Source organism: Lolium perenne, chromosome 4 (genome assembly GCF_019359855.2).
Source record: "Lolium perenne isolate Kyuss_39 chromosome 4, Kyuss_2.0, whole genome shotgun sequence".
NCBI classification, from domain to species: domain Eukaryota; kingdom Viridiplantae; phylum Streptophyta; class Magnoliopsida; order Poales; family Poaceae; genus Lolium; species Lolium perenne.
The window spans coordinates 166,443,185-166,458,779 of NC_067247.2; the positions used below are offsets into that span (position 1 = coordinate 166,443,185).

The 15,595-nt window shown below is 44.8% G+C and overlaps 1 protein-coding gene across 2 annotated transcripts; it reads right to left on the reverse strand.

Annotated features, from left to right (window-relative positions):
* Positions 1–461: 461 nt before the first annotated feature.
* LOC127294455 (uncharacterized) lies at positions 462–15,259 on the reverse strand. Of its 2 annotated transcripts, none has more exons than XM_051324273.2 (8): positions 15,099–15,259; positions 14,822–14,974; positions 11,847–12,094; positions 10,898–11,071; positions 10,635–10,791; positions 8,243–8,382; positions 7,906–7,941; positions 462–1,752 (listed from the first exon to the last, which is right to left on the reverse strand). In XM_051324273.2, the coding sequence occupies exons 2-8, from the start codon at positions 14,940–14,942 to the stop codon at positions 886–888; spliced, it is 1,743 nt and encodes a 580-aa protein (XP_051180233.1). In that variant the 5' UTR covers positions 14,943–14,974; positions 15,099–15,259; the 3' UTR covers positions 462–885. The 2 variants fall into 2 exon arrangements, with proteins under 2 accessions (XP_051180233.1, XP_051180234.1); XM_051324274.2 differs by having other exon boundaries at positions 14,822–14,966; positions 15,099–15,238.
* Positions 15,260–15,595: the final 336 nt, after the last annotated feature.

Below are 15,595 nucleotides of genomic sequence, written 5' to 3' on the forward strand. Positions count from 1 at the left end.
CCTTCCTTCTCTCGAACCTGTAATCTCTCTTTGCAGATACCATCCTCGCCTGTAGAGATTAAACACTGACCAGTCTTCTTATGAAGATATGTGTAGTTCCTGTATAATTCAATGTGAATCTATTAGTTAGCCCCTGGCAAGATGCAATTGAGAAGACGAAGCTCAAATTTTGCTCCATTTCTATTGACCTGGGAGGCTGGGACAGGTCATCCATGTTGTGTCAGTCACCTTTGTACTAAAAACGATCACCAGTGAATCTGATTCACCTGGACTGAGCTACCTCAATTTATTATTCTCAAGGATACATCGGACCTCCTTTGTATCCCGCTAGATTTTTTTGCAAAACATACTGGAAACAATCACCACTGGTTGTCAGTATTAAATCAAATATTTATTGCTCTAAACTAGCATCAGCAGTATTGCCTCACAAGTAATCAAATGAAGAAGGAAATATCAAAAGATGCAGTAAACCATAATTAAAATAATAACAAATAATTTGAACAATGAGTTTATAAAAAAAAATAGTTACAGTTCACATCCCATCTATTGGTAAGTTCTACATTTGAGTAGCCTAACAATGTAATAACATTGAGCAACAACTATTAAGCAGCAATGTAACTGTCACCCATTTGTTTTCCTCTTCGCTAATTAACGAGCTATCAAAAGAAATGTCTAACTACTTCATACGGTCAGGAAGTATCAAACAAACTCCTCAGACCAGAAGGAACAGTTATACATCACAAGCCATACGCCTATTTCTTAGGCATCAGGTCCTGTTTCGCCTGCAGGACCTGTAAACTAACTGCATAATACTCGGGGATTATTGTTAATGTACAAAGATAGCACAAGGTGCTGCCTTTATACCCCGACATTTGTAACCAGACATCATTGCCGTTGGACGGATGGAGATTGCTGCACCTGCACTGGAGGGAAGAACCCAGTGCCTGACGTTGGGAAGAATCCGGCTGATGTTGGAGATTGCTGTGGTGCCTGTGGAGATTGTTGCTGCTGCTGCTGTTGGTTCTGAACTGGTGGCAGAGGAGGTGGAGGGGGTGGTCCACTTGGCATTGCAAAACCTGCCGGCAACATTGGAAGCGGAGGGGGCAAAGAGCCCGCCATCATCCCAAAAGGTATCATTCCAAACATTCCTCCAGGACCTCCAGTATTTTGACTAAATTGCTGCATAAGTGGCGACACCATAGGTTGCAATGGAGGTGGAGCAAATGACAAAGAACCTGGTGCTTGGTTTGCCTGTACTGGGGCCTGTGTGCTTCCAAGAGAAGTAGGTGCTGCTCCCATCTGTTGTTGCATCTGTGATATTTGTGCAAAGAAAGGGGGAGCACCCATATCACCAGCCTCCTGTTCAAGTCTAGGTCTCTTTGGCCTCTCAAAGCCTGGAGGCTCTGCTGAGAGTTCTCCAGAAGGAGAACCGCCATTTAGGGAAGCAGCTTGTTCAGCAGCAAGGGATGATAAAATGGAGGACAGCACTTGCTCACGAGATGACAATGATGCAAGCTTATCTGCCATAGCTGCTGCTGTTATCTTGGGATCATCATCTGTAGCACTGGTCATGCTGGGAAGTGAGGTTGCCGGTTGCACTGTCTGAAACTGTGAAGATATCATAGCAGTTGTTTCCTCTGATGGAAACATAATAATGGGTGGACTAGAACTAGATCCTGCACCATTTGTGATAGTAGCACCATCAAGTCGTTTTCTCAGTTGCATGGCATGTTCAGCCTCTGCTCGAGCAACCTGTTTGTCAATAACAACGGGATTAGCTGTAAATCACTTGTAGATACATGAATAACTACTAAATGCCACTACAGAAGACGGTACAGTCTTATCTATAATAGGTAGCAATGTTAAATTAAAATCAAATGTGCCTACACAAAAAAAATCCAGGAATTTTAATAGATACATATACTACATAAAAGTAAATGTGTCAATAAGATATGTTAAACTGACAACTATGTGGCCCATTGCCCTATGAATCACTATTTCAGCGAATAATTGCCAAATGTCACTAGAAAGACATAACAGTTTATCTAATGATAGCTAGCAATGTTTAATAAAGTGAAATGTGCATTGATAGAAATATCAAGCAAAAAACAGATACTACATATAAGTAAATATGTTTTTGAAACTTCGAACTTCAGTTGACGAATAACATATGTTTCGACTAACACCTATGCGACCCATAGTCCCATATATGCATCTACCAAACCTATCTCCTGACCTCCACCCCTGAACTTTCTGATACAAGCTGATTAGCCAATAAGAATCTGCAATTGGTTACAGCACAGGCATGGGTCCATCAACCACGGGCATGTTACTGTATCAGCACATGCAAGCACACAGGGTAATGCAGAGGCCACCTTGACCAGAGATAGGTAAGATCTAAACCTGTATAGTTGATACTGAAGACTGACACACTCTCGAGGATGGATCTGACATACCAAAGTGTTGTACAATGGCATTCTGTTGATACAGATGTAGAGACAGATACATCATAGCTAGGCCTAAGATGGAACCAGGGAGCAGTCTAATCCAGAAGTGGCTTGATAGAGATGATCATGCATGCATATGCTCCATAGCTTAGTAGATGCATCATTTTATTCATATTGAATAATTTGCATAGGGAGCATTTGGTAGCCTGCATCCCCCTTAGCTCGCATGGGGAGAGCAATTTTCGGCCCGTTTGGATGCCTGGGCCGAGCCGCGTTGTCGCATGAACCGGTTCTCAAAGCAGTGTCGGGCCAGGCCTGGAGGAACGCCCGGTTCGGCAGTTTCCAGTGGTGCAGGCAAATCTCACACGCCCGCTGACGCAAAAGGGAATCTTCGGCGCACGGGCAGAGACGAGAATGGAGATGGCGGGAGCTGCGGCGCGCATCGGCGAAAAGCGAAAACGGGGGTGGGAAGGATTCCGTCACCTCCTGCCGTGCCCCATGGCCTATTTGTACCCCCTCCTCCACTGCCCCCCCCCCAAATTTCGAGCTCCTCCTCCTGTCGGCAAGCAGGTAAGAGGCGCACGCATCTCCGGTCGGCGACGGTTGCAGCAGCGGCGGAGGCGGCGGCGGTGAGTACATCTGGGCTACCTCCTGGTCCAGCGCATCTTCACCTCCGGCCATGACTGTAAGTCAACCTTTATCCCCGTACCGCAGCAATGTTTAGATCTAGGTTAGGAGTAGTCAGATTTTGTCTAGGATTTGGTCTTGTAGCAAGGGGTTAGTTCGGATTGTGGTGAGCTATCATGATCTTGCTAGGATTCGACAGTTCCGGTTGCTACTGCCATGGTGTTGTCAAGGGTTTGGTCTTGTAGCAGGGGTTAGTCCGGTTGCTACCGTTGCCATGACCTACTTGTGTGATTTAGGATGAACTTGTCCGGTTGCTACCGTTGCCATGACCTGCTTGGTTGATTTAGGATGAACTTGTCCGGTTGCTAACGTTGCCATGAACTGCTTGTCTGATTTAGGATGTACATTGATGTGTGTAGGACTCCTTCTGCGATGATGCGATGACTTTAGCCAGGCGCTTGCCTGCATTGGGGATTCATAGATCCCTTCCCAAGTTCCCGATTCGCAACCCACGTACGAGTCCAAGGTCACCCCTCTGCCCGTGTCTGACCTAGTGGCTCAGGTAGCGGCAGAGGTGGCTGCTAGGTTGGCCACCACTAAGAAGAACAAGAACCGCAGGGAAGTGGAGAAGGCCCTGAAGTCCGGGCAGGAAAGGAATGCCACCATGAAATGGCTTCCATTCATGTCCAGCTTCGTGTTGGAGAAGATGTGTGGCTTGATCCAGAGCGGGGTGCGTACTGACAAAGGCTTCAAGGAAGTCCATCTGAATTCCGTGGCTAAGGGCCTAGCTGAGCACTGTGGTGTCTCCGTCTGCTCCACCCAGGTGTACAACCACCCGAGGAAGTGGAGGCACAGGTGGCTCACCATTAGCAGGCTCCGCGATCTAAGCGGGGCTCAGTGGTGCGAGGACACCAAGTGCATCGTCCTTGAGGGCGAGCACTACTGCGGGCACGTCGCGGTGAGCACATCAATAACTCAGTCCTCCTCACTAACTTTTGTGATCAGCCACGAGCACAACTAACATCATTGTCCCTTCGTATCGTAGGATCACCCAAAGGACGCGGAGTTCCTCAATGTGCCCATCGCCAACTACGACGAGATGCACACCATCTTCTCCTTCGGCCTCGCTACCGGCAAGTACGCCATGGGATCCAGTGAGCCCCTGGGCTCTGCTGCCCCTGCACCTGAGGATGTTGATACCCAGGAGTCCAACACGGTGAACCTCGATGCTGACAAGCCCGCCGACGCGCCTGAGAAGCCGACCGCCGACAAGAGGAAGAGAGGTGCCTTCGCGGACGACGAGCTGGTGGCCTTCACCAACATGATTGTTGCTGTGAAGGAGGTCGCACAGGCCATCAAGGCTAACAAGCCCACGGACATGCACCCTGACCTCTACAATGCGATCATGGACATGCTTGGCTTCACCGAGGATGATCTGATGGTCGCCCTCAGCCACCTCGTCGACCACAAGGCCCAGGATTCCAGCTTCGTCGGCATGATCGGGCCACACCGTGTCCTCTGGCTAAGGAACTACCTTGGCAAGTACCACGGCAAGGTGTAGTGGTGCCCTTGACGGGGTGGTTCAGGGAGGCATGCATGGAGATGGTGATGATGATGATGATGATGTGATGATGTATATTCTGGCAGTAGCTAGGATGAAAACATTTGGCCCCTTTTTGTAAGTATGATGAGGTGGTATATACTAACCCCTCAAGTCATGGTGAACTTTGCAGTGTTCTGTTGAGACACCCACTTTTGTTGTGGTGGTAGGACGACACCACGGTAATGTAGGATAAACTTCTGATTGACTTTTGGAATGATATGCATGCCCATGTTAGTTTCAGATTTGTTGTCAACACTTGTCTTGTTCTATTGCTCATTTCTGTATTGCTTCATTGTTGTGATTGCTAACTTCTTCTCATGCCATGCTAGTGGTATGTGGTGTTTCGCGGGCGGGTTCGAGGAATCTATAGCTCATGGAGAGTCTGTCAAGATCAGGTCAATGGCTACTCCAACAACAGCTACCGAGGATATGCAACATTGGAGGAGGCACAGCAAGAGTACCTCACCTACCTGGAAGAGGAGCTCCTGGAAGATGCCATCGATGATGCAGCGCCATTAGCACAGCTGCTGCCGGAGGAAGTACATGCTCTACAAGGAGCACCACCGGAGGTACGTCCCAGCCGGGTCAAAGATTACATCATCGCCTTCCTCATCGTGCTGATCGTGAGGATCGTGTTCTTCTAAGTAGTCTATGATCATATGTAATATGCCATGGCATGGTAATCTCACCCTATTTGAATTGTGGTAAGGATATGAAACTGTGATTTGAGCAACCAAACAACTGATTCCTCCGTGCAAGATGGGCTGGAAACGAGCAACCAAACGATGGGGCCTGGGTTACTTCTCCGGCGCGCAAAAGGCCGCACAGGCTACCAAACGACCGGCAAAAAGTGGCTCATGGCCCGTTCTCAACACGCAATGCCTCCCATCTCGCTGCGCCAGGCATGCAGGAATTCGGCCCAGGCAACCAAACACGCCCATAGTTTTTTTTTATGGAGGCCGGATAGTCCATCCGAGCAAACACCATACATAAGGAAAGAAATAGTTCTACTATGTCTGCATTTAATTCCACGTACGAAAAAATTTAAAAAGCCGTAGCTCTTAAATCGTGTCTCTCGCGACAAGCTCTCGAAACTAGATCTCATTTATATATGTTTTGACAAAAGAAACAGAAAAGAAACTCTATTGTTGTAGGAAAGCAACTTCGTGCTAAGAGTTGCTTTCACTACTTCTCTATATTTATAGGCAACTTAGTTTCGGAGATACTCAACTTAGCTATAACAGTCAGCAACTTCATAGTACTAAGACCAACGAACCTTGTGCTACTAGCTTCCTATTATACTTTCTAGTGTTGTTGGCAACTTGGTTTCGGAGATAAGCAACTTAGTAGCAATGATATGCAACTTATAATAAACTGTGCACAACTTAGGTACATCAGTAGCCAACTTCACAACAATGGTGTGCAAGTGTGCAACTTCAAAACAATGGTGCTAGCCAACTTAGTACTAATGGTAGACAACATAGGAACAACAATAGGCAAGTTCACGACAAAGGTGCACCCAACTTTGGAATCCATCCCCAAATGGGTTGCATTTGGCGCGGCTATAGTTGCTTCACTCCTAGTTGCAGCCATCCCATATTGGGTTGTAACTGGAGAAGACACAGTTGATACAATTCTCGTAAATAAATAAGTTGCTGCTCATTGTGTTCAGTTGTAGCCATCCCCGATTGGTTTGCATTCGGTGCAGGCTATAGCTGCTGCACTCAGCGGAGAAGCCAAAGGGGGTGTCACTTTAAGAATGACGGTGCCCAGCCCTCCGTGGAGGCAGGCCAAACAGAGGTGGGTCGGAGCTCCAGGATGTCGGGATGGCGGGCGGACCAGCCAGATCGGCATACAGTGGCGGCATGAGCGAATCAAACAAGAGGAGTTGCGGCATCGAGCGCACGTGGCGGCCAGAGAGGGTCTGGCTGTAGGGTGGTGGGGACCTCAAGGTAATCGATGGGCTGCACACCAAGTACGCGGAGAGGTTCACGCGCTGCCGGGCCGGTGCACCGAATTGGTGCCCCCAAACGAACACAAGCATGTCTGGCTGGGCTATGTTTTATACTCATTTTTTATCTATTTAAATACTAAAAGGCACCAATTAATTGGAAGATACTAGTTTAACAGAATTTGATCCAGTTTACAAGAGAAGAACAATGCTAGCTTCTTGGTCATGTGTTCACAACAAAACAGCAGGCGAAACTTACACAAGTACTAAACCTGCCCACGAGTTCAGAAGAAAACGAGCAGCGAAAAAGACTGCTCTGATGGTGCTCCGCCTGCTTCTTGGTCGACGGGAGATCATCCGCGCCTCGCCTGCTGGTGCTCCGCCATGCCGTTCGCCTGCTGCTCTCATTTCTCTACCCATGTCTGCTGCGAACCTGCGACGGAGCAAGTCAACGGCGGTGGCACTCTCCGTTTGCCACGCCGGCAAGCACGCATAGGACTGTAGGAGCAGCTGCAAGGGCCAAGCTCCGGTGGAGGTGGGGGAGACGGGTGGGAGGGGTGGGGCTGCCGGCATGTAAGCCATGGCCAAGCTCTGATTCATGCGCAGAGGGGCTGCCCTAGCTGTCGGGTGTGTGAACTGGGAAGAGAGATCAGAACTGGGGATCGGGAGAGGAGTCGAACGAAGGGGCCAAGACGGGTTGGAGTGCAAGTAATCGGATCGGACGGCTGTCGTGCGTGCGCTCGTTTCAACCAAACAACCTCAGTTTGATTTATAGCACCTGGGTATATATATATATATATAATGCAAGTAGTTAAAGGACAGAACTGTGCTTAAAGTGGGATGTTAAATTGGTCAATAAAGTTGTGTGCCCATTAGCCAAGCAGACAATGGTTGGCCTACTGTCTTTCACTCTTCATCACACAGCTAAACTGTAACATGTCAACACAACTTTTCACCAAGGGATTCCAATAACAAAACAAAACTGTAGTTCCGCCTGTCATAGGGTATCTTACGCATCATTAATTTTCAAGAATGGTGCCCACATCACAGACAGAATAGCTAGTACAAGGTATCATAATTCATGGCGAGGAAGCTAATGAATCCAAGAGAACAGACAACACAATTATGGAATTTGGCCAGACAACTCATTTAAATTGGGTAACAACCACAAGCACCAAAAATGGTCTTCTAAATGATTTTGCAGGAAGATCAACATAGTAATTGATACAACGATGACATGCAAGAGGATTAGAGGATGCAGGAGAAAAAAATCTTACTTGCAATTGAGTACGAAGAAGCTCCGACTTTGCTTCCTGTTATAACGCATGAACAGTAAAAACATTAAGATTTGTAAATTGCAAGTTAGAGGACTTTGTGCTTGTACGAGTGGGTTCTTCCACTATCACAGCCAATGATGCGCCTTGAGATTTGTGTACATTCGCCCACAGCATAGTTAACATGGGTGAGAGAATGTACACAGATAGCAATATGCACTCTATGGTTGACATAGTAGAAGCACCCATCATTGTATGAAGGGTGTTCCCACCGTAAGCAAGATAATAAACCATCAAGGTAAAACATTTGGAAGATAATAGAAAAAAAAGTGCTGGAGACCTGTTCATTGAGTGCTACTTTTAGTTGATTAATCAGGTTTATCCTAGCCATGTCAACACTTTCAAGTTGCTGTATACACTTCTTCAGGATTGCTTCCTGTTCTTCAAGGTCCGTAATCAATGATGATGCCTGTGGAATACCTATAGAAAAATATGTATATTATTATTACATCTTATGAATTATAATAAAGAAATGGAATGAAAGTATCGCAATGTCAGAGCATTACATATTTTTCATATCCATCGTTTTACTTCATAAATCCAGTAGGTGTAATTACACGCTTCAGATAATGGCAGGAAACTCCATAGCCAGGGAGCATTTTAATACGAAACCTTCCATTATAGTAGTTTTTACTCTAGAACTCATAATAAACATATACTCTAATTTGAAATGGCGTACAAACAAAATTTGTTTCACAGTTGACAGGAAAGATGAATTATCTCATGTAGAACACATGCTAAGCAGAAGGATGTGCTATACCAAAAAGAACACCGATGCATGTTATGTGCCAAACAAATGTTTTCTTCAATTCATTGCGCCCAAACCATGATACAGTTGCATCATCATAATTGTTTTTTATAAAAAGTAACAAGGCAACAATCAAATCCTCATTTATTAATCGATTTAGTCAACATGCAGCGCTTAAAGCATATGATGGACACAGCAAGTCTCCAACATTATGCAAACATCACAGCAAACATCACATGATATTGGAGCTATCAATATTCTGAAAGTTACAACAATAAGATATCAAGATAACAAAGACAAAAGCACGCACACACACAAGTACAACATCCCACAGCATGCACGTATAAGTCATAGTTAGTGAACGCAGAAACAATCTGTAAGTTGAATTACTTTGTACCATTTCTTGAGCTCGGAGGGATCTTGCAGGTCATAATTTTATCCATTTCAAATCAAAAAACAGGTACCGTTGTTTCACTTTATGTAAAAGTATTATGTTTTAGAAAAGATAGTTTATATCAGCAAGGTGAAGTGTTCAAGAAGAACCATGTGACCCATCAACAGATAGGTCATTCATTTTCAACTCCTTAACATTGCCACCCAAATATCTTAGAAGTGCATCATGGAACTGGATGTAAGAGCATCTCCAGCCGTCTCCCCGACGAGCCCCCCAGGACGCCTTTTTTTCATCCGGATGGACGAAAACAGCCCAGCCACGCCCCCGGTTCCTCGTTTTCGCCCGGATTTGGGCTTTCATCCGTCCGGCGAGCCCATGCCATCCCCGGCCCCCAGGGGAGCGCTCGGGGACTCCGGACGAAACTAAAGCGCGGGAAACGTAGAGAAAACTTCCCGCGCGGCTTGTGGCCCCAACTTGTCGGCGATAGAGGCCAGTCGTCTTGCGCGCGCTTCAAAAGCCTGCCACCGGTCAGACTTCGCCGGACGCGCCGCCTCGGATTCACGCGCGGCTCCCTCTATTTATCGCCGAACCTACCGCGTCTCATTCACCACCGCCGTCTCCCTCCTCTCCCCAGCCCTATCTTCTCTCCCCAATCGACCTCAACCAGCGAGCAATGGCGGGCCACGGCGCGGCGAACAACGGTTTCAGCCGCCGTTCCCTGCACCAGTGGGAGGCGGGACTTCTGCACATGGCGAGCTACCCAGCGCCGCTGGACTTCCGCGTGCCCGGAGGATGGCGCCTGAGCGCGGGGGGGGGGGGGTCCCGATCCCGCCGCCTCCGGTGGGACGCGACGAGCTCGACACCGCTATCGACGCTGTGCTGGTCACCCTCACCGACGAGCAGCGCGCGGAGGAGCGGTACCGCGCCGACAACTACGATGGCTGGAACGAGTTCTTCCGTCTCCGGCACGAACGGGAAATCGCAGCCTTCAACGGCCCTCCCCCTCCTCCAGCGCGTAACAACGCCACCGCTGGTGGGGTGCGCCGGGCCGCACGCTCGCCCGTGTACTCGCGTACATCAAGGCCGGCAACACCCCCCCTTGGGGATGCCGCCGGCGGCGCCGAACGCCGGGACCTCGAGCGACGACGACATGTAGTATTTTTTATTATTTCCATCTGGCCGAATTCAAATATATGTACGAAATCGGCCTATATATGTACGAACTCGCCTACGTATGTTAAATACTTTAAATTTCGCTTTTGTTTGATCAAATTTCGCCTTGTTTTGTACGATTTCGCCGTTATTTATCAAAAGAATTCATCCATCCTGGGCTCGCCGCTGGGAAAAATGGGCTCCCCGGGCCAAAACTTACATCCATCCGGCGCTAAATAGCGCCGGATTTGGGCGTGGGGAGCCCCAACGGTTGGGATGCTCTAACAACCATGGAACAGGACAGGCCAAGAAAGAAGAACGGTGCCAAACATTCATCCATAGCATTTTTAGAACTAGTGAAGCAAGCAAAACCCTTACCATGGATACAAGCATTATCTACATCTTTGTCCATCTTCTCCAAAACATTAGCAGTAGTCTTGCAGTTGTTTAAAGCTGTGTCTTCATCAAAATATTGATCAACTAGAGATTGATATGCAACCGCAACATTTTCAGGCATCCCGCTAAGAGTCAGTTCCTACAGTGGAAGTCAAACAGCAAATAGAGCACTCTCAAATTCATTCAAATAAGCCGAATCCATCTTGAGAGAGAGAGAGAACAACAGACAGGCACTGGAAACATACTTTTATTAATGTACTGGAATCCTTCTGGGCAGCTTTGAGATCTGAGGTGGGGTTAGGGCTAGGATTTGAAGAATTGCCGTTGTTATCCAATGTAGGAGGGTTCTCACCGAGGATTTCAACTTTCAGGCTCTCAATACGAGTTCCAAAAACCTTGCGCTCTTCCCAAATCCCTATCTGTAGTTTACAGAAACAAGATTAAACTTATATATCTTATTTTGGCCTTGCGGTCAAACAATTAAGTAACTCATTAAATTCACCAAGTGTATATCAATGCTCAAAATGCAATGTGGTTTCCAACAGTTCACATGATGAATATGAGTCAACCAAATTTTCAGCAGATCCATACAACAGTGTTTACTCTAAGTCCCTCAGGCCTTTGAAAGGATGATGTTTTGGAAATAGTTTTAATCAAACCTTTTACGGCATGTGCCTCACAGTTTCTAGACATGTCATTAACATACCTTACGCAAGAATGCATGACCATACCTTCAAAAAACAATCTGGAGAATAACATACTAGGTGGGGAGCTGGACAGACAAACAACCTAGAACAGCAACGGAATATGTGTCCAATAGTTTACCATGATGGAAGGCACAAAGCCCTAGCATCACTGTAGAAAAAAAAGGTGTTTCTGGACTGCTGATCATTAACCATTAAACATGTAATATCTTCGTTTTCTATATAGTGTATAAGAAGTTCCATTTCATCGTTTTCTATATAGTCTATAAGAAGGTCCATTTCATTTCAGATACAAGTAGTGCATGCAAATTCATTGGTGTTCTTCTTCTTTGTCCATAGTTATGACATCTTAGCTCGTTTCATATACAGATAGCATGGTAATTTTCTCCTTTATTATTGGTTTCATAAGCGCATTAATCCTTGTGCCCACTCGAAATATGCCTTATAATTCGAAATAAAGAGAGTGGTGATGAAATAAAAGACAACTTACCAATCTTGCGACCACTTTCTTTCCATGTTCTCCCCCGTTACCATAGACATCTTTCAGTGATCCAGGGAGAACCCTCCAGAACTCATTCACAAATTCTCCACCCTTGCGTTTGCTATTTTGCAGGATGTCATTTGATAGATACAGTAAAGAAACTTTCTTATCCTTCGTTGCATTATTAAATTGCTTCTCCCATGTGTCGACGATTCTTCTGGCTCTCTTCCGGTGAAAAACACACCAATGTGAAAGTGCTACTCAAGAGTTCAGGAATACAAAAGATAAGCTACTGCAATAAGGTATGCTGCTAAAATTATGTATCATGGTCAAAAAACAGACGGAACAAACAAATATACATCTATAGATGCCATTGAATATTTGAACTCTAGAAAAATAGGATTGATAAAAAAGTACACAGGCTAGAAAACCACAGAACAGAGCACAGCGAGATAAAGAGAAAAAGAAACACAATACTTGAGGAAACGTGTATGTACATAATGGAAATATAGCAAACTGAAACAGGGCTGCAATTGGCTTGTCACCACTACCAGTCTTGATAGAATCTGTTTTCTTTTTCATCCTTGGTCAAACTATCCCCAGTTAACACAGGCTTCATTCTAACCCAGAAAGAAAGAAACAAATGTAGATTCCCATTAGAAGATGGCCCACACTTCCAGTCATCTCATTCTACTTTGACAATTAATATTCTTGTATATTAGTGCATATATTCCAAAATAGATGACACTAGAGATTTTACAGTCTTCAGTGAGCAACTTTGACCGTTAACCTTTGTATGAATATCAGAACATGTATAGTGTGAAACTATTTTCCATGACAGCTCTAATGGTGTAAATTACTATTCAACAAATCTACTCCCTCCATCGAAAAAAAAAACTGCTCAATTTTTTTTAGATACAGATGTATCTATAACTAAAATGTGTCTATATTAGCTCTGTATCTAGACAAAGTTGAGCAGCTTTTTCAGGGCAGAGGGAGTACATAGTTTACCATTAATTAGCGGTGACAGTTATAGCTTCGGCTCCTTTGATTCATAGGATAGAAAAAGTATAGGAATAGGAAAAGCATAGGATTGGGATATCATGTCTACTTGAATCCTATGGGAAGATGAAATGTGTTTGATTGTAGCAAAGGAAATTTCCATGAGGTATGACTTAATGTTTTTTTCCTATAGGATTTACACTAGAAGATTCCTATAGGATTAGTTCCTATGGGATATGTTCCTATGAATCAAACATCATGTGTAGGAAATTTTCCCATAGGATCCAAATCCTAGACAATTCCTCTGCAAATCATATGAATCAAAGAAGCCAGACACCCTTACAAATTGGCCTCTTTGATTCACAGGATTGTAAAAGCGCAGGAATAGGAAAGAGGCGATATTGCAATGTCATGCCCGCTCCAATTCTACAGGATTTCATATGCACCAAAGTTTGTTTGATTCCACCACATGAAAAACAAAGGATTCTGAAAAAGATGTTTGATTGGATTTTAAATTTTCTATGAAACTTCGTACATAGGATTCCTTAGGAAAAAAATCCTGTGGTATTCATTCCTACAAATCAAACAACAAGTACAGGAAAATTTCCTTAGGATTTGAATCCTCCAAAATTCCTATCCTTTGAATCAAAGAGGCTTTAAATGTTGCAGCATATCATATAATATTTCATTCTTAGACTTCATCACATAAGATGAAAGAACAAAGACATAAAAACATACATGTAATCTGCTCTTTAAATGGTAAGTAATTAAGTATAGGAAAGCATCTGAATGTTGAATGATTATGTCCTTAAAATTCATTAAGTTCAGCAGATGTCAGTTGTCAGTTGTCACTTGTGGTTAACTTAAGTGGAGAATAGTTCATGGTATGAACATATGGACTACTCCCTCCGTCCACAAATAAGTGTACATGCGGGTTTTTCAAGATAAATTATGAAGTGAAGTGAAAAATGCATTGGGAAGATGCATCTCTCCACTTTAATTATTTCACCTCCAATGAGCTAAGTGCTTGTAAAAAACAAGGAGAACATGTGCTAAATATTATTGGGTTTGATTTCCGTGCGATGAGAGAGAAGCAATTAATGTGCATTGGGAAGATAGGAGTACACTCTTTTGTGGACAAAGTTTAGAGCTAGATGTCCACTTATTTATGGACGGAGAGAGTACCTAGCTGGTTTAAGTGGGCATGTAGTCCAAAGCTAAGTTTGCTTTGCAAATACAGCTAGGTAATAGAGAAGATAAATGTCATTAGAACAGCAACCCCACAGAGATCGTCTAAGCAACCAGTGAAGTAAGAAAAATATGAATACTACCATAGCAATACTCTCACATCAACAATCAACAATTAGAAAGAAATAATTTGATGGTCAGAACCACATGTCTTAGTTTTGTGACATGATTCGTTCTGCTCACTCTTCCTCAAAAAAAAAAAATGGCTCACTCAATTTGCTGAATTGAGCATGAGAATAATTCTATCCCAACAACCAAGAAACTTAGACAGCCTAGAGGATACTAGTGCACTCTGACATGTATTCCTAACAGTTTCTTCCGTTTTGTCATTTTCTAAGGGGAATGCCCTAAAAGGATAATAATGAAAAGAAGATTGTGCTGCTATTCGGAGAAACTTACACTACAAACCCGAATTGTACGAACAAAAGAACAATCAATGAGCTGCAGAAACATTTTGTCCAGTAGAGTTATACCCATAGGAGTAGGAACACAGTTATTATGCATCAGTAAGTTAACCACAAGAAGCAGACCACGGAACCCAAGCCAACAGGCTAAAAAATGATAGGCGGCCAAGCCAAGCCAACACATCAAGCCCAAATCGGATCTCGTGCGGTCAGGTCTACTCATCCACATTGCAATTTAGGGCTTTACTCGCCGCAATCCAATGAACAAACACAAGCTAAGCTATCAAGTTTGCAGGCGGTCGAGAAATAAATCAACGGAGACAAGGATACTCTGGATGCTCGCCGCTGAGCTGTTGAGTTTGTTCAGCTTCTCTGCGAGCCCTTTCTCGCTGAACGAGCCGCCGCCGCCGCCGCTGGTCTCCGCCTTCGCATCCGCCTTCGTCCCCGCCATCACGAAGGCTCCCTCGCTGACCCACTGAAACCCTAGAGAAATTTGCGGTTCAAACACTCTCGGCGCGGAGAAGATATATCTCGAAAAATATATCAGGAATTTGGGGGATTGCGGTGGGAGACTGGAGCTCGGAGATTTCGGGGCGGAGGCGAATACCCGATTTGCGAGCTCCTGAATCCTGAGCTTGAATTCGCCGCCGGCGAGGAGGAGGGTGGGGAAGGGGGCGGAGGGAACACGAGAGGGTTTCCTCTGGTTTTTGGGTAGGTTTTTCGTGTGTTTTCTCCTTTTCTTCTTTCTTTTCCTGTTGTGGTTGCTGGAAAAAGTATTGTAATGGATGTTGTTGCGCTTCTTTCTCTCTTTTTTTTAGCTCACAAATAGGTACACACAATCACTCAAATGAACACACACATATCATATCCTTATAAGCACCTTTGAGAAACTAAGTTTAAGAAATTGGTCTGATGAGTCTTGAAATTGATAAAATCACTACAAACATCTCGCTATCCGTCGAAACGGCGTCTCTCACTAAAGAATATTCTGCTTTTATGAGACACTAAAATGTTAAACCTAGGATTTAAACTCCGTTGGGCTGGGGTATCACTTTCCTCCTAACCTCCAATCGCAGGTTGGTCCAGTGCACTTCTTTCTCAAAA